Here is a 20463-nt window from a genome sequence, read left to right as displayed (position 1 = left end):
TGCAGCGATTTTGTAATGACGTTATGCCATTTGTAGATTATTCAATATGCATAATGTGAGTATTAATATGAAACAAGCTTTTTCTGTGTGAATAGAACATCAATTATTGCACAAATAATAATATTGGGGACCACTTTTCCAAATGCACTGTCATTTTGTTTTTCTGTTTTGCAATAAAGTTCTCTATCTGATATATCCGTCTTATAAAAGACACCAATCCTGCAAAACTTAGCTTAGTTCTGTTCATTTTGCAGTAGTAAGTATGTTTTCTTACCAGCAAACTAATAAAGTTAACTAACAGAGGTTCATCCGGATCTGATATAATCAAACAGAGTTTGCTTGGTGGTGACCTCAACTCTAGTGAGTCTCCCTAATACAGTAACAAATTCCTCTACAGGGCCAAATATGTGACATTTTAAACAATCGTTTGCCTCGTATCATAATAGCAATAATAACAATATGGAGATGAATATTGTTTGTTTAATTTGTCCATTTTATAATGACGTCAGAATTAAATATTTACCTCGTTACTTTTATAATACACCTTCTTATTACAAATTTGTGTCTCTTTTGCAAACTCCGAGTAACCATGTCAACTCCCCCAGGCTTTTTTTCACCCTTAGCCAAATTTCAGTACTTGATACTTAAAAACCAAGATGTATCCACTCTGACACAATAGCATTCATCCTCTCAAAACAACTATTTCCTCATCAATCATATTTATTCACTATCTACATATGCAAAACAATATAGATACCATTCCGTGCTTCAAGATATCAATGTGAATTTTACACAAATTCTTCACTGACAGACATTGAGTCATATATATTTTCTAATGATTCCCAGCATATTATCTTCTCCTATACCTATTATGGCTCACCATGTGAATAAACATTTTAAACTGTACAGTTGTGCTACAATGCCATTGACGTTATTTTGAGATATATCATTTACACACACACTGTAACATTGACCTATGACTTAACATTCATAATAACTGGCATATAATTCAAAGATACCATTGCATAACTGATGCATAAAATGCCAGAGTGAACAAAGTTGCTATCAATCCATGACATTCACAAGCCATTAACGGTCCAAGTGCAACAAACCCGCGGGCTTGCCTGACGAAAACGGGTGTCATAAAAGTTGTTTGCATCTCTAAAGCTGTTTGTAGTGTTACTTATAATAGCCTAATAAATTGATAACAACTGATATAAGACGGAGATAAGGTTTGCCTCAATTGACCCACTCCTTAGAAATGATCTTACGCTGTGAACTACACTGTTTACTTGTGTTATGTAAGAGCCCATCATCACATGTGTAAATATTGGTACTCTTTGATAACAAGTGGACTTGCTTCTTTAATGGCTTGTCCCAGTAATGCTAAGGATCTAACTCTACATTAGTTCTAAAGGACATTGTAACTGGTATGTGGTCTGTTAATCTGGCCAGCTGTGTGACAAAGCTGAAGTCAGCTACTTCCTGGAAGAAATGAAGGAAAGATTAAAAACATTTCAAAAAAACAAACAATACTAATTATCAACAAAGTAAAGTCAGCAGGCTGATCTTCTATTGCTACACCTAAGTCCTTACACCCATCATGCACCCACTATCACCCATATCAGCCATTGATTGCATGGTTTATTACCACTGAGGGGTATATATATGCCTTACAACCATCATCATGCACCCACCACCATCACCAGTAAGTTACACTCACCACTGGGGTGTCTCTCACCTTACACCCATCATGCATGCACCCATCATCACCAGTAAGTTACACTCACCACTGGGGTGTCTCTCACCTTACACCCATCATGCATGCACCCATCATCACCAGTAAGTTACACTCACCACTGGGGTGTCTTTCACCTTACATACACCATATCACCCACCATCACCAGTAAGTTATACTCACCACTGGGGTGTCTTTCACCTTACATACACCATCACCCACCATCACCAGTAAGTTATACTCACCACTGGGGTGTCTTTCACCTTACATACACCATCACCCACCATCACCAGTAAGTTATACTCACCACTGGGGTGTCTTTCACCTTACATACACCATCATGCATCATCACCAGTAAGTTATACTCACCACTGGGGTGTCTTTCACCTTACATACACCATCACCCATCATCACCAGTAAGTTATACTCACCACTGGGGTGTCTTTCCTGTGTAGAATCAAATCAATCCGTCTCTTTCCATCGACCTTTGACTTTTTGTGGTCATCCAGCAAACCATTTATTAGCAGTCTTTTCTTCCTGGTGATGACATCGGGATGAGTCAGGAGCAGCTTAGTTGTCATTGTCTTCTGAATATCTGCATCATAAACATGCCAAGCTCTCGTATGTTCATCTTCTAACACTGCTTTCAAGCGTTGTGATGTAGACACTTCTTTGTCTAAGAGTGTTGCTAGTCTCATCTCAGTACCTAATGGTAACACAACTTTGTTACTAACATAATTTCTTACTTGGAAATATAAACTTGTGAGTGAGTGAGTGAGTGAGTGAGTGAGTGAGTGACTTACTTGACATTTTGAGCATTAACTTGTCCTAAACAGTTCATCTGTGTTTGGTTGGTTGCGTTATTAGGTAGACAAATCAGATGGTAATTTTTTGTGTAACTGAGAAAAGAGGAACATAATAATCTCATCTCATCCTGCAAGTCATTCTCTCCAACGATTATAAAGTACAATTAACATACTAACCTACAGTCCATCTGTGATCTTGTCCGGGTCTTTCTCTGCACACATCATCATAAACCTCAAACAATCTGTGAGTCCAAGCTCCTTTCTCTCCTAAACAAAAAAAGAAAAAATTAATTAACATCATCCTCCTCCTCACCAAACTGATTACGGTGCACTTTTGGGTGTAGTTTTATGTTGACTTCATAAGTACAAACAATATTTTATATTGAGTGTCCTTGAAGAGGTTTCTAACACTTTAGAACTATGATCGAACCTCATGACATGTGAGTGCAAGTGTGGTTATTTTCACGAGTGCTTGCAGTTTTCTCTGCTTTCATGAGTGTAGCAAGTGAAAGTGTAGTGCAAAACACTGCAAGCAAGAGTGCAAATACCCCTGGAACTCACATGGCATGGGGTTCTGTTATTATTACATATGTTTAACAGAAATGGTAATTTCCATCAAAATCTTAAAACTCTTTATGCAATTATGCAATTTTGTCTGTAGCAAATGATTGCATCCTCATTTGCATACATTTGCATGCAGGTATACAATAATGTTTTTGGTATTACAATGCAGTGAAAGTAGCACTAGTATTCGTGTGCGACGTGCAGGTCTGCATGTGCAAGTAATCTCTGGTACATATGTGATAATCTACATTACTGTTTGAGCAATATATCACTAAGTGAATGATGCTTACAGAAGTGTGAGATGTTTGGAAAGCATGTTTCCTGGCAACTTAATTTGTACTCACTTATATGGCTATTTCCATATATTCTTGATATTATGGATACATAATTTATGGGAATAATCCTGGTATGTCAATTGAGGATAGTGTTAAAGTGTGAAAGTCATGTGAAATCCTTTGAGGAAAGCTACACTCTTCAGAAAACTAAAATGATAACTGTTTATTATGGCTCTTGCTACCTGTGAGATTAATAGGGGGCCATTTTGGATTGATCATGTTAGTATTAGAAATACACCACTTGTGTTTAAAGTATTTGTAAAGAAATCCTACAGGACTTTGTGCTAGGTTAATTTTTCATTTAAAGTAAGGGGGTAATATACACAAACTTAGATAGACTTTAACTGGTGCCATATTATGATATGCTGGTATATATAGTTAGTTATATTTAAGTATTTTAATAATGAATAAATGTCCTTCCTGGCAATATGTAATTATAGAGTTGCTTAGAATAGGTCTGTCTAGTCTTACTAAACATATATTGGCTGCAATAAATCAGGATATTTTTGTCGTCACGTAGCAACCAAAGACTATTCACTAAGATTGTTCAATTTATAAAAGTGACTTACAATTCTTTCAAGGTAACTCTAGTTAAATATATTCTATTGTTAATATTGTAATACATTGTCACCTTACAATTATAACAATTAAAGTAGCTTTACTTAGCAAGGTATACCCTGTCATTTTAGAGTTAAATGTATAAAATAGGAAAACAAACATCATATTTTTAGAATTAATTTGTACATTAACATTTCATGACATAATTGCACAGATGCACAGAGACAATACAAGACTATAAAAACCACTGTAGATCCACAGTAGCAAATTTCAACCTTAAACACTTAAAATGGACATTTTGAGTCTTTTAATTTATATAGCAATTTTATCATTTTTATCATCGCTTCCTACTTGAGAAATCAATCTAAAACAACATAGCCTGTCTGTATTTTTAACTCAATACAGTGCAAAAAACTATATATAAAAGAATGTGTAAAAGGTTTGTTTATTGTACGTTCAATAAACAAACATTTTACATAGTTATTTAATCTTCTGTAATTTATTGAGTTACAAACAAACACTTAGCATATGTTGTTTCACATTGATCACCATGATAAAATTGTTTTATAAATTAAAAATCTAAAATAAATACCCAATCCTCATCCATATGACACTTAAATTTAATTGAACATTTTGTCTTACCTGGGGACATGTTGTCAAAATTAAAATCACCACACAGCACATCAAATACAATCAGGTCATTCCTTTGTAAACTCTTTATTCTGAATTCATCCTGGGCTTTCAAGATCTCATCCATTTGTAGTGAATGAATATGTTGGTCTCCTGAAATCATAAAGAAAGTATCAATTGATTTAACAATCCTGGTCAAATATTACTCCACCTAAAGGTTTCAGTAATTATCTTTCAGTTGGTTCTAGCTATCATGTTTTTTTTGTTTGTGTTTTTTGTTTTACTAAAATTATATAAATCAACATCATCTACAGTTTCAAAATATAGCTATTGATAGACTAGACTATGCCTCTTGTAAGAGTCATATGGATGAGGATTAGGTGTTTATTTTGGATTTTTATCATATCCAGGCTTCCTACTTGAAAAATCAACGTGAAACAACATATGCCAAGTCCTTTACTTGTTTGTAACTCAATAAAGTGCAAAGACTTGATAAATGTATAAAATGTTTATTGTACGTACAATAACAAACCTTTTTACATATTCTAGTGTTTTGCATTGTATTGAGTTACAAACACAGACTTGGTCAGTGTGACTTGACACATTTGATACCAACTACCCTGATAAAATTGTTTTAAAAATTAAGAATCCAAAATAAATACCAAATCCTCATCCATATGGCCACTTTCATTAACACAGTCAGTGAGTGTTAAATGGACACTGTAATCAAGAAACACAGCTATGGTAATATTTATGGTTATATTCTCAAACATGCAATACATTTTCTGTGATGAATTTCATAATCTCCCTCAAGAGGGCAGTATACTCTATCTACAAGATGTCAATGTCTGTTTGGCACAATATTACTCGGGATGAACTTTCACAATAGAAACACGTTTTGTGTTTTTTCATTTGGGATTCACACTATCAACATTGACAATTAAAAAATTGAAATAAACTAAAGTTCTTCTGTAGAGTTTTCTATTCTAGTATTCATTTGAAGTTTTATGACTTCATTAAGAACTACAATTTCTTGTTTTGTTTTATCTTACCTGGAAGTGGCTGAAGATGAGTTGTTGCTAGGTAACCAACAACTCTCTTGTCTTCATCAATCATACCAAGATCAACCTTTCATGATGCAGTAAAAAGTGAAAATATCTTTACATACATATATCAATATGACAATTAGATAATTCCCAAAAATTCTTCTTTGTTCAGCCACAGAAAGTACAAGTGATTGTCTCTATGAGTGTACATTACACACACATTACACACTAGTACTTTAACGATGATTTTTGAGCAGATCAAGATTTACAAGAGTGTGATAAAGATATTAGGTATATAAGACTATACCTTATTAAAGACAATTATTAGTCAGTACCCTCAACAATTCGATATACTGTATCATAATGTTGACCATTTTAATATTAGCATAGTGACAGCCATTAAAGTATATTAGAATAGTGACAGCTATTAAAGTATATTAGCATAATGACAGCCATTAAAGTATATTAGCATAGTGACAGCCATTAAAGTATATTAGAATAGTGACAACCATTAAAGTATATTAGCATAGTGACAGCCATTAAAGTATATTAGCATAGTGACAGCCATTAAAGTATATTAGAATAGTGACAGACATTAAAGTATATTAGCATAGTGACAGCTATTAAAGTATATTAGCATAGTGACAACCATTAAAGTATATTAGCATAGTGACAGCCATTAAAGTATATTAGCATAATGACAGCCATTAAAGTATATTAGCATAGTGACAGCCATTAAAGTATATTAGCATAGTGACAACCATTAAAGTATATTAGCATAGTGACAACCATTAAAGTATATTAGAATAGTGACAGCCATTAAAGTATATTAGCATAGTGACAACCATTAAAGTATATTAGAATAGTGACAGCCATTAAAGTATATTAGCATAGTGACAGCCATTAAAGTATATTAGCATAGTGACAGCCATTAAAGTATATTAGAATAGTGACAACCATTAAAGTATATTAGCATAGTGACAGCCATTAAAGTATATTAGCATAGTGACAGCCATTAAAGTATATTAGAATAGTGACAGACATTAAAGTATATTAGCATAGTGACAGCTACTAAAGTATATTAGCATAGTGACAACCATTAAAGTATATTAGCATAGTGACAGCCATTAAAGTATATTAGAATAGTGACAGCTATTAAAGTATATTAGAATAGTGACAGCTATTAAAGTATATTAGAATAGTGACAGCCATTAAAGTATATTAGAATAGTGACAGACATTAAAGTATATTAGCATAGTGACAGCTACTAAAGTATATTAGCATAGTGACAACCATTAAAGTATATTAGCATAGTGACAACCATTAAAGTATATTAGAATAGTGACAGCCATTAAAGTATATTAGAATAGTGACAGCTATTAAAGTATATTAGCATAGTGACAGCCATTAAAGTATATTAGAATAGTGACAGCTATTAAAGTATATTAGCATAGTGACAGCCATTAAAGTATATTAGAATAGTGACAGCTATTAAAGTATATTAGAATAGTGACAGCCATTAAAGTATATTAGCATAGTGACAGCTATTAAAGTATATTAGCATAGTGACAGCCAGTAAAGTATATTAGCATAGTGACAGCTATTAAAGTATATTAGAATAGTGACAGACATTAAAGTATATTAGAATAGTGACAGCTATTAAAGTATATTAGCATAGTGACAGCCAGTAAAGTATATTAGCATAGTGACAGCTATTAAAGTATATTAGCATAGTGACAGCCATTAAAGTATATTAGCATAGTGACAGCCATTAAAGTATATTAGCATAGTGACAGCCATTAAAGTATATCAGCATAGTGACAACCATTAAAGTATATTAGAATAGTGACAGCCATTAAAGTATATTAGCATAGTGACAGACATTAAAGTATATTAGAATAATGACAGCCATTAAAGTATATTAGAATAGTGACAGCCATTAAAGTATATCAGCATAGTGACAACCATTAAAGTATATTAGAATAGTGACAGCCATTAAAGTATATTAGCATAGTGACAGACATTAAAGTATATTAGAATAGTGACAGCTATTAAAGTATATTAGAATAGTGACATCTATTAAAGTATATTAGCATAGTGACAGCTATTAAAGTATATTAGCATAGTGACAGCCATTAAAGTATATTAGCATAGTGACAGCTATTAAAGTATATTAGAATAGTGACAGCCATTAAAGTATATTAGCATAGTGACAACCATTAAAGTATATTAGCATAGTGACAGCTATTAAAGTATATTAGAATAGTGACAGCTATTAAAGTATATTAGCATAGTGACAACTTTTAAAGTATATTAGAATAGTGACAGCCATTAAAGTATATTAGCATAGTGACAGCCATTAAAGTATATTAGAATAGTGACAGCCATTAAAGTATATTAGAATAGTGACAGCCATTAAAGTATATTAGCATAGTGACAGCCATTAAAGTATATTAGAATAGTGACAGCCATTAAAGTATATTAGAATAGTGACAGCCATTAAAGTATATTAGAATAGTGACAGCCATTAAAGTATATTAGAATAGTGACAGCCATTAAAGTATATTAGCATAGTGACAGCCATTAAAGTATATTAGAATAGTGACAGCCATTAAAGTATATTAGCATAGTGACAGCTATTAAAGTATATCAGCATAGTGACAGCCATTAAAGTATATTAGCATAGTGACAGCTATTAAAGTATATTAGAATAGTGACGGCCATTAAAGTATATTAGAATAGTGACAGCTATTAAAGTATATTAGAATAGTGACAGCCATTAAAGTATATTAGAATAGTGACAGCTATTAAAGTATATTAGCATAGTGACAGCTATTAAAGTATATCAGCATTGTGACAGCCATTAAAGTATATTAGCATAGTGACAGCTATTAAAGTATATTAGAATAGTGACGGCCATTAAAGTATATTAGAATAGTGACAGCCATTAAAGTATATCAGCATAGTGACAGCCAGTAAAGTATATTAGAATAGTGACAGCTATTAAAGTATATTAGCATAGTGACAACCATTAAAGTATATTAGCATAGTGACAGCTATTAAAGTATATCAGCATAGTGACAGCCATTAAAGTATATTAGAATAGTGACAGCCATTAAAGTATATCAGCATAGTGACAGCCATTAAAGTATATTAGCATAGTGACAGCTATTAAAGTATATTAGAATAGTGACGGCCATTAAAGTATATTAGAATAGTGACAGCCATTAAAGTATATCAGCATAGTGACAGCCAGTAAAGTATATTAGAATAGTGACAGCTATTAAAGTATATTAGCATAGTGACAGCTATTAAAGTATATTAGCATAGTGACAGCCATTAAAGTATATTAGAATAGTGACAGCCATTAAAGTATATTAGAATAGTGACAGCTATTAAAGTATATTAGAATAGTGACAGCTATTAAAGTATATTAGAATAGTGACAGCCATTAAAGTATATTAGAATAGTGACAACCATTAAAGTATATTAGAATAGTGACAACCATTAAAGTATATTAGCATAGTGACAGCTATTAAAGTATATTAGCATAGTGACAGCCATTAAAGTATATTAGAATAGTGACAGCCATTAAAGTATATTAGAATAGTGACAGCTATTAAAGTATATTAGAATAGTGACAGCTATTAAAGTATATTAGAATAGTGACAGCCATTAAAGTATATAGAATAGTGACAGCCATTAAAGTATATTAGCATAGTGACAGCTATTAAAGTATATTAGAATAGTGACAGACATTAAAGTATATCAGCATAGTGACAGCCATTAAAGTATATTAGAATAGTGACAGCCATTAAAGTATATTAGCATAGTGACAGCCATTAAAGTATATTAGAATAGTGACAGCTATTAAAGTATATTAGAATAGTGACAGCTATTAAAGTATATCAGCATAGTGACAGCTATTAAAGTATATTAGCATAGTGACAGCCATTAAAGTATATTAGCATAGTGACAGCCATTAAAGTATATTAGAATAGTGACAGCTATTAAAGTATATTAGAATAGTGACAGCCATTAAGGTATATTAGAATAGTGACAACCATTAAAGTATATTAGAATAGTGACAGCCATTAAAGTATATCAGCATAGTGACAACCATTAAAGTATATTAGCATAGTGACAACCATCAAAGTATATTAGCATAGTGAAAACCATTAAAGTATATCAGAATAGTGACAGCCATTAAAGTATATTAGAATAGTGACAGCCATTAAAGTATATCAGCATAGTGACAACCATTAAAGTATATTAGAATAGTGACAGCCATTAAAGTATATTAGCATAGTGACAGACATTAAAGTATATTAGAATAGTGACAGCTATTAAAGTATATTAGAATAGTGACAGCTATTAAAGTATATTAGCATAGTGACAGCTATTAAAGTATATTAGCATAGTGACAGCCATTAAAGTATATTAGCATAGTGACAGCCATTAAAGTATATTAGCATAGTGACAGCTATTAAAGTATATTAGAATAGTGACAGCCATTAAAGTATATCAGCATAGTGACAACCATTAAAGTATATCAGCATAGTGACAGCCAGTAAAGTATATTTAAAAGTATTTTTCGCATTGTGTCTGAGGGTCACATTCAGACTAGTTCGAATGAACTATTTGTGATCCCCGCCAGAAATGTTCACCTTACATGTGTGTGTGTGTGTGTGTTTTCTAATCTGAATAATTTATAACATTAAGCTCTGTAAATTTATTTGTAATGTCGAGCTCTTTGTACGAGATATTGTGTCTTTTTTTTCTGGCGAAAATAAACATTATTATTATTATTATTATTATTATATTAGAATAGTGACAGCCATTAAAGTATATTAGCATAGTGACAGCCATTAAAGTATATTAGCATAGTGACAGCCATTAAAGTATATCAGCATAGTGACAACCATTAAAGTATATCAGCATAGTGACAACCATTAAAGTATATTAGCATAGTGAAAACCATTAAAGTATATCAGAATAGTGACAGCCATTAAAGTATATTAGAATAGTGACAGCCATTAAAGCATATCAGCATAGTGACAACCATTAAAGTATATTAGAATAGTGACAGCCATTAAAGTATATTAGAATAGTGACAGCCATTAAAGTATATCAGAATAGTGACAGCCATTAAAGTATATTAGCATAGTGACAGCTATTAAAGTATATTAGAATAGTGACGGCCATTAAAGTATATTAGAATAGTGACAGCCATTAAAGTATATCAGCATAGTGACAGCCAGTAAAGTATATTAGAATAGTGACAGCTATTAAAGTATATTAGCATAGTGACAGCTATTAAAGTATATTAGCATAGTGACAGCCATTAAAGTATATTAGAATAGTGACAGCCATTAAAGTATATTAGCATAGTGACAGCCATTAAAGTATATTAGAATAGTGACAGCCATTAAAGTATATTAGAATAGTGACAGCTATTAAAGTATATTAGAATAGTGACAGCCATTAAAGTATATTAGAATAGTGACAACCATTAAAGTATATTAGAATAGTGACAACCATTAAAGTATATTAGCATAGTGACAGCTATTAAAGTATATTAGCATAGTGACAGCCATTAAAGTATATTAGAATAGTGACAGCCATTAAAGTATATTAGAATAGTGACAGCTATTAAAGTATATTAGAATAGTGACAGCTATTAAAGTATATTAGAATAGTGACAGCCATTAAAGTATATTAGAATAGTGACAGCCATTAAAGTATATTAGCATAGTGACAGCTATTAAAGTATATTAGAATAGTGACAGACATTAAAGTATATCAGCATAGTGACAGCCATTAAAGTATATTAGAATAGTGACAGCCATTAAAGTATATTAGCATAGTGACAGCCATTAAAGTATATTAGAATAGTGACAGCTATTAAAGTATATTAGAATAGTGACAGCTATTAAAGTATATCAGCATAGTGACAGCTATTAAAGTATATTAGCATAGTGACAGCCATTAAAGTATATTAGCATAGTGACAGCCATTAAAGTATATTAGAATAGTGACAGCTATTAAAGTATATTAGAATAGTGACAGCCATTAAGGTATATTAGAATAGTGACAACCATTAAAGTATATTAGAATAGTGACAGCCATTAAAGTATATCAGCATAGTGACAACCATTAAAGTATACTAGCATAGTGACAACCATTAAAGTATATTAGCATAGTGAAAACCATTAAAGTATATCAGAATAGTGACAGCCATTAAAGTATATTAGAATAGTGACAGCCATTAAAGTATATCAGCATAGTGACAACCATTAAAGTATATTAGAATAGTGACAGCCATTAAAGTATATTAGCATAGTGACAGACATTAAAGTATATTAGAATAGGGACAGCTATTAAAGTATATTAGAATAGTGACAGCTATTAAAGTATATTAGCATAGTGACAGCTATTAAAGTATATTAGCATAGTGACAGCCATTAAAGTATATTAGCATAGTGACAGCCATTAAAGTATATTAGCATAGTGACAGCTATTAAAGTATATTAGAATAGTGACAGCCATTAAAGTATATCAGCATAGTGACAACCATTAAAGTATATCAGCATAGTGACAGCCAGTAAAGTATATTTAAAAGTATTTTTCGCATTGTGTCTGAGGGTCACATTCAGACTAGTTCGAATGAACTATTTGTGATCCCCGCCAGAAATGTTCACCTTACATGTGTGTGTGTGTGTGTGTGTGTGTGTGTGTGTGTGTGTGTGTGTGTGTGTGTGTGTGTGTTTTCTAATCTGAATAATTTATAACATTAAGCTCTGTAAATTTATTTGTAATGTCGAGCTCTTTGTACGAGATATTGTGTCTTTTTTTTCTGGCGAAAATAAACATTATTATTATTATTATTATTATTATATTAGAATAGTGACAGCCATTAAAGTATATTAGCATAGTGACAGCCATTAAAGTATATTAGCATAGTGACAGCCATTAAAGTATATCAGCATAGTGACAACCATTAAAGTATATCAGCATAGTGACAACCATTAAAGTATATTAGCATAGTGAAAACCATTAAAGTATATCAGAATAGTGACAGCCATTAAAGTATATTAGAATAGTGACAGCCATTAAAGCATATCAGCATAGTGACAACCATTAAAGTATATTAGAATAGTGACAGCCATTAAAGTATATTAGAATAGTGACAGCCATTAAAGTATATCAGAATAGTGACAGCCATTAAAGTATATCAGCATAGTGACAACCATTAAAGTATATCAGCATAGTGACAACCATTAAAGTATATTAGCATAGTGAAAACCATTAAAGTATATCAGAATAGTGACAGCCATTAAAGTATATTAGAATAGTGACAGCCATTAAAGCATATCAGCATAGTGACAACCATTAAAGCATATTAGAATAGTGACAGCCATTAAAGTATATTAGAATAGTGACAGCTATTAAAGTATATTAGAATAGTGACAGCTATTAAAGTATATTAGCATAGTGACAACCATTAAAGTATATTAGCATAGTGACAGCCATTAAAGTATATTAGAATAGTGACAGCTATTAAAGTATATTAGAATAGTGACAGCTATTAAAGTATATTAGCATAGTGACAGCTATTAAAGTATATTAGAATAGTGACAGCCATTAAAGTATATTAGAATAGTGACAGCTATTAAAGTATATTAGAATAGTGACAGCTATTAAAGTATATTAGCATAGTGACAGCTATTAAAGTATATTAGAATAGTGACAGCCATTAAAGTATATTAGAATAGTGACAGCTATTAAAGTATATTAGAATAGTGACAGCCATTAAAGTATATTAGAATAGTGACAGCCATTAAAGTATATTAGAATAGTGACAGCCATTAAAGTATATTAGCATAGTGACAGCCATTAAAGTATATTAGAATAGTGACAGCTATTAAAGTATATTAGAATAGTGACAGCCATTAAAGTATATTAGAATAGTGACAGCCATTAAAGTATATTAGCATAGTGACAGCAATTAAAGTATATTAGAATAGTGACAGCTATTAAAGTATATTAGAATAGTGACGGCCATTAAAGTATATTAGAATAGTGACAGCCATTAAAGTATATTAGCATAGTGACAGCCATTAAAGTATATTAGAATAGTGACAGCCATTAAAGTATATTAGAATAGTGACAGCCATTAAAGTATATTAGAATAGTGACAGCCATTAAAGTATATTAGAATAGTGACAGCCATTAAAGTATATTAGAATAGTGACAGCCATTAAAGTATATTAGCATAGTGTCAACCATTAAAGTATATTAGAATAGTGACAACCATTAAAGTATATTAGAAGTTTTAATTTACAATGCGCCTCAGAAATAAACTCTTTCAACTTTTGCTGTTACTTGGTTCAAGAAAACACCAACTCTCTCTCAGTTAACATCAGTAAAAATATCGTGGGTGACCATGTGAATTCTTGAAATAGAGGTAAAATTACGTCAAAATATAATCATTTTAGAATCCAGTATGGCTGCTGAATACCGTGTTAACTCTATGGAAAATATAAATAAGATTCTTGTTTTCTTGAAAACAAAATGTGAACTTTTATTATTTCAACGGGATAAGTAACAACGGGATAAGTAACAAGCTTTATACGCCAAAGTTTGGATTTCAACGGGATAAGTAACAAGCTTTATACGCCAAAGTTTGGATTTCAACGGGATAAGTAACAAGCTTTATACGATGGGATAAGTAACAAGCTTTATACGACGGGATAAGTAACAAGCTTTATACGACGGGATAAGTAACAAGCTTTATATGACGGGATAAGTAACAAGCTTTATACGACGGGATAAGTAACAAGCTTTATACGGGATAAGTAACAAGCTTTGTACGGGATAAGTAACAAGGTTTGTACGGGATAAGTAACAAGCTTTATACGACGGGATAAGTAACAAGCTTTATACGGGATAAGTAACAAGCTTTGTACGGGATAAGTAACAAGGTTTGTACGGGATAAGTAACAAGGTTTATACGGGATAAGTAACAAGCTTTATACGACGGGATAAGTAACAAGCTTTATACGGGATAAGTAACAAGCTTTATACGGGGTTAAGTAACAAGCTTTGTACGGGATAAGTAACAAGCTTTGTACGGGATAAGTAACAAGCTTTATACGACGGGATAAGTAACAAGCTTTATACGGGATAAGTAACAAGCTTTATACGACGGGATAAGTAACAAGCTTTATACGGGATAAGTAACAAGCTTTATACGGGGTTAAGTAACAAGCTTTGTACGGGATAAGTAACAAGCTTTATACGACGGGATAAGTAACAAGCTTTATACGACGGGATAAGTAACATGCTTTATACGACGGGATAAGTAACAAGCTTTATACGACGGGATAAGTAACAAGCTTTATACGACGGGATAAGTAACAAGCTTTATACGGGATAAGTAACAAGCTTTATACGACGGGATAAGTAACAAGCTTTATACGGGATAACTAACAAGCTTTATACGGGATAAGTAACAAGCTTTATACGACGGGATAAGTAACAAGCTTTATACGGGATAAGTAACAAGCTTTATACGACGGGATAAGTAACAAGCTTTATACGACGGGATAAGTAACAAGCTTTATACGGGATAACTAACAAGCTTTATACGGGATAAGTAACAAGCTTTATACGACGGGATAACTAACAAGCTTTATACGGAATAAGTAACAAGCTTTATACGACGGGATAAGTAACAAGCTTTATACGACGGGATAAGTAACAAGCTTCATACGCCAAAGTTTGGAGAAAAATTGAGTATTGAGGTATATTCTATATTCTAACCTATTATTAGTACTGAACAATTTGATAATATAATTATTCCAAAGGTGAAACAAAAGCAAGCACCAAGATACCGTGGCCGAAGACGACAAATCGGTCTTCTGATTCAAGTGTCTCAATTCAAGTGTCGGTCTTGTAATTCAAGTGTTGGTCTTCTAATTCAAGTGTCGGTCTTGTAGTTCAAGTGTCGGTCTTGTAATTCAAGTGTCGGTCTTGTAATTCAAGTGTCGGTCTTCTATACTATACTATACTATACTATACTATACTATACTATACTATACTATACTATACTATATACTATACTATATACTATACTATGCTATATACTATATATTATACTACACTATATACTTTACTATACTATACTATACTATATAGTATAGTATTCCCGTATTTGTTTGCCCAGAGTTTACTTGTATTGTTCATCAAATAAAGATGCCAGTATTTCAACATTCCTATCATCTAGTTCTTTTTCCGCTAGATTTTTAAATTCGGAATCCTTCAATTTAGTGTTGACCCATTTGTCTTTTAAGTTTTTGTTTCGCTTCTGTGCTATGATTGGTCTTTTTTGAGTTAGAAGACCGATTTTTGAATTAGAAGACCGACACTTGAATTAGAAGACCGACACTTGAATTAGAAGACTGATTTTTGAATTAGAAGGCCGACACTTGAATTAGAAGACCGACACTTGAACTAGAAGACCGACACTTGAACTAGAAGACCGATTTTTGAATTAGAAGACCGACACTTGAATTAGAAGACCGACACTTGAACTAGAAGACCGATTTTTGAATTAGAAAACCGAATTTTTTAATTAGAAGACCGACGCTTGAATTAGAAGACTGATTTGTTGTCTTCGGCCATGCTAATACCGACACTTGAACTAGAAGACAGATTTTTGAATTAGAAGACCGACACTTGAATTTAGAAGACCGACACTTGAACTAGAAGACCGACACTTGAATTAGAAGACCGATTTGTCATCTTCGGCCACGCTAATACCGTCACTTGAACTAGAAGACAGATTTTTGAATTAGAAGACCGACACTTGAATTTAGAAGACCGACACTTGAACTAGAAGACCGACACTTGAATTAGAAGACCGATTTGTCATCTTCGGCCACGGTACCAAGAACAGTAATTAATGCCAGGCTATGCCATTTAAAAATTCTTAACTACATCACCCAAGATTAGAAGGTCTTTATTTACACCCATCCCATCTTTTAACAACTATGGATTCTCGCCTCTTAGTCTTTACACCCATCTCTTACACTGACAGTGTGTCACCCATCCACCTCTTGATACCCATCCCACATCTTGATAACCATCACACCTCTTGACACCCATCACACCTCTTGACACCCATGCATCCACCTCTTGACACCCATCACATCTCTTGACACCCATGCATCTACCTCTTGACACCCATCACATCTCTTGACACCCATGCATCTACCTCTTGACACCGATCACACCTCTTGACACCCATGCATCCACCTCTTGACACCCATCCACCTCTTGACACCCATCACACCTCTTGACACCCATCACATCTCTTGACACCCATCACACCTCTTGACACCCATCCACCTCTTGACACCCATCACATCTCTTGACACCCATCACACCTCTTGACACCCATCCACCTCTTGACACCCATCACATCTCTTGACACCCATCACACCTCTGGTGAAACCATCCCACTCCATGACAACCATCCCACATATCCACCCCCATTCCACCTCTTGACACCAATTCAACCTCTTGACAACCATCCCACATTTCCACACCCATCCCACATCGTGGCAACCATCCCACCTCTTGACAACCATCGCACATCTCCACACCCATCCCACCACTTGATTGCCATCCCACACCTCCACAGCCGTAATCCCACCTTGTGGCAACTATCCCATCTCTTGACAACCATCCCACATATCTCCACACCCATCCCACCTCTTGACAACCATCCCAACTCTTGACAACCATAACATATCCACACCTATATCCCACCTCTTGACAACCATCCCACCTCTTGACACCTATCACCTATCCCACATCTCCAGATCATACAACTTCTCTTCAGAAGTTTTAAATTTAGGGAGCCTTCAGTATTTACAGGGGGCCGGAGGAATCAAATTGAAGATTCAATTATTGTCAATATGTTTTGTGTGTTTTGAGATGTAAAAGTGAGATGAGCATTCAACATTTATTTTTACGAGTACTTTACATGCCAAAATACAAAAGTAAAAGTACACATATTGTAAGAAAATTGTTTAATAAAATGATGCATTTTGTTGAGTGTACCATCTCACCTTATCACTCACAGTACTGTCCGTGAATGTTGTTAAAATGTGATGGTGATGGTAGCAGTGATGATGATGATGATGATGATCATGATGATCATGATGATGATGATCATGATGATGATGATTTAGTTTTGAATGTCATGATTTAGTTTTGAATGTCATAGAGAACATGGACAGTGATACATGTACTGACTCAAGTAGTACCAGTGAGTCAGATTAGAGTGACACTAATGGCAATACTGAAGGTGAAGGTGATGATGATGACAATGATATCAAGGAACTTTTTGCAAATGACCAGATCAGGCAGAGTATGCACAACATGGAAAGCACGTTTTAGATACTAACTAGATTGTGTATGATTATAAGAGAAAGGTAACTAGCCAGTCTTTTACTGTTTGTCACTTTATATGTAGAAATATTGTCAAAATCATTTAATTTGTATGTATATGAAATATAATGGGAATATTGATTAACGTTCAGTATATGCAATTGTCATGGGGAGGGTCATGTTTTACAAAATGGGACAAAGGGGAGGGTCACTTTTTTACAAATGGAGAATGGGGGGAGGGTCATGTTTTACTTAACAGACCATGTGTGATTTCGTCCGCCCCCCTTGTAAATACTGAAGGCTCCCTTATGTTAGGAATGCTTTATTGTCATGGTGATTTATAAATGCTCAGTACAAGACAAAGTTACAATATCGTGCTACACACTGGTTCCTGAGCTGCATAGGTGTTTGTTGAATCTTACCTTCACTGATAGCACTCCGAAGGATGCAAATTTGAGAAAACTGTGCACATTAGAAAACGGATGAAACTGTATGTCCAAGATTGGGTACCGACTTGCAAACATCAGACCACTATCAAATATATGGAAATAGGTTCTCCATCCAGTAGATCCCACATCAAATATAAAATACTCAAAGTACACACTAAGTTCCTCCATTAAGTTACTAGCAGGCTGACTAAGGAAATCAGTGACTTCTTGAAAACAGAAAAAGTCAATGTTTGCTGGAAAAGATGTCAATATATGTGAATTCTTATTTGCAGAGGAAGCATCATGTGTGTTGTGTGATTTCAAATTTTCTGGTGAGCTCATGTCATCTCCACTATTTGGGTACACCATTTTGACATCTAATTTGTTACAACACTGTGAATTAACTATTTCTTTTCCAATTTGCCTTCCTCTTCGGTTGGTGTCTTCGCCAAGAGAATTCACATGTGCAACAGTTTCTCCAAGTAAACAAATGTTAGCAGAACACACTGTATAGTTAGTCTTGTAATTAATCTTCTGTGCCCCCTCGTATTTCTTACTGACATAGACGTATGGGGCTTGATATGCTGTAACTGCAATAAATACTGGAAAGAGAAGGGCTTTTATTGCCAAAGAAAATATGACAATAACTGCATACACTGGTATCCATGGCAATGAGTTGCATAAATACCAAATTTGATCTTCGGTTTCTGAGCATGGTGGCAGCACACTGGCCACCAAATGATCTATTGACCAGCATGGCAGATAGCGACCAAACCATATAATTACATTACAAATCTGGCGTAGTTTTCTGGTTTGATATCGTTCTTTGTACAACATGGTTGACATTATGTTTAGTGAGAATGATAATATTTAAAAATCACTGAGATGTAAAGTTATATTATTAGAAGTGGAAAATTGATGTCAGCTGGTTGTCTCCCAATCCACACTGATGTTAGCTGGTTGTCTCCCAATCCACACTGATGTTAGCTGGTTGTCTCCCAATCCACACTGATGTTAGCTGGTTGTCTCCCAATCTACACTAGATGGTCAAGTATACTTCAACCATTTGTATCACATATCACATTATCTCATGAACTAACAGAACAAAAGAGAAAAAAATGCATTATGACTTATCGAATATCTATATTTTCAACCCCTGCAAAGTATTGCTCCATAATCGATCTTCAAAGGATTGATAAAAAGAAAACAAAACTACTCCTAGGTAACAGCCCCCCCCTCCCCTCCCCCTCCCCCTCCCCATCTTACAGATAATGATGTACAGACTGTTTGGACAAGTTACAAAGGAGAGACCAGTTGTCATAGACATATTTTTATTTGTGACCAATGGCAGTGTTGAACTAGCTACTATAGGTATAGTTGTGACCAATGGCAGTGTTGAACTAACTACTATAGGTATAGTTGTGACCAATGGCAGTGTTGAACTAGCTACTATTGGTATAGTTGTGACCAATGGCAGTGTTGAACAAGCTACTATAGGTATAGTTGTGACCAATGGCAGTGTTGAACTAGCTACTATAGGTATAGTTGTGACCAATGGCAGTGTTGAACAAGCTACTATAGGTATAGTTGTGACCAATGGCAGTGTTGAACTAACTACTATAGGTATAGTTGTGACCAATGGCAGTGTTGAACTAACTACTATAGGTATAGTTGTGACCAATGGCAGTGTTGAACTAACTACTATAGGTATAGTTGTGACCAATGGCAGTGTTGAACTAACTACTATAGGTATAGTTGTGACCAATGGCAGTGTTGAACTAACTACTATAGGTATAGTTGTGACCAATGGCAGTGTTGAACTAGCTACTATAGGTAGAGTTGTGACCAATGGCAGTGTTGAACTAACTACTATAGGTATAGTTGTGACCAATGGCAGTG

At 33.6% G+C, this 20463-nt stretch overlaps 2 protein-coding genes across 2 annotated transcripts in view; one reads left to right on the top strand and one right to left on the bottom strand.

Annotated features, from left to right (window-relative positions):
* Positions 1-20463, top strand: part of LOC144437867 (uncharacterized) — a 435833-nt gene that overhangs the window by 114734 nt on the left and 300636 nt on the right. The window lies entirely within an intron of this gene.
* On the bottom strand, positions 848-19410 carry LOC144438127 (sphingomyelin phosphodiesterase 3-like). The gene is made up of 6 exons (XM_078127157.1): positions 18559-19410; positions 5684-5759; positions 4644-4784; positions 2722-2811; positions 2170-2444; positions 848-1485 (listed from the first exon to the last, which is right to left on the bottom strand). The coding sequence occupies exons 1-6, from the start codon at positions 19408-19410 to the stop codon at positions 1387-1389; spliced, it is 1533 nt and encodes a 510-aa protein (XP_077983283.1). The 3' UTR covers positions 848-1386.

This window comes from Glandiceps talaboti, chromosome 7 (genome assembly GCF_964340395.1).
Source record: "Glandiceps talaboti chromosome 7, keGlaTala1.1, whole genome shotgun sequence".
Taxonomy (NCBI): Eukaryota; Metazoa; Hemichordata; class Enteropneusta; family Spengelidae; genus Glandiceps; species Glandiceps talaboti.
The sequence above is the reverse complement of the archived record's forward strand: the minus strand, read 5'-3'. Positions and strand labels throughout refer to the sequence as shown.

What these genes read in the sequence shown, in the direction of transcription:
- LOC144438127 (XM_078127157.1), bottom strand. Translation starts at nt 19,410, where the DNA reads ATGTCAACCATGTTGTACAAAGAACGATATCAAACCAGAAAACTACGC. An exon ending in TCATCTTCAGCCACTTCCAG is followed by an intron (nt 4,785 to 5,683) that starts GTAAGATAAAAC and finishes TTATGATTTCAG; the next exon opens with GAGACCAACATATTCATTCA. An exon ending in ACAGGAAAGACACCCCAGTG is followed by an intron (nt 1,486 to 2,169) that starts GTGAGTATAACT and finishes CATTTCTTCCAG; the next exon opens with GAAGTAGCTGACTTCAGCTT.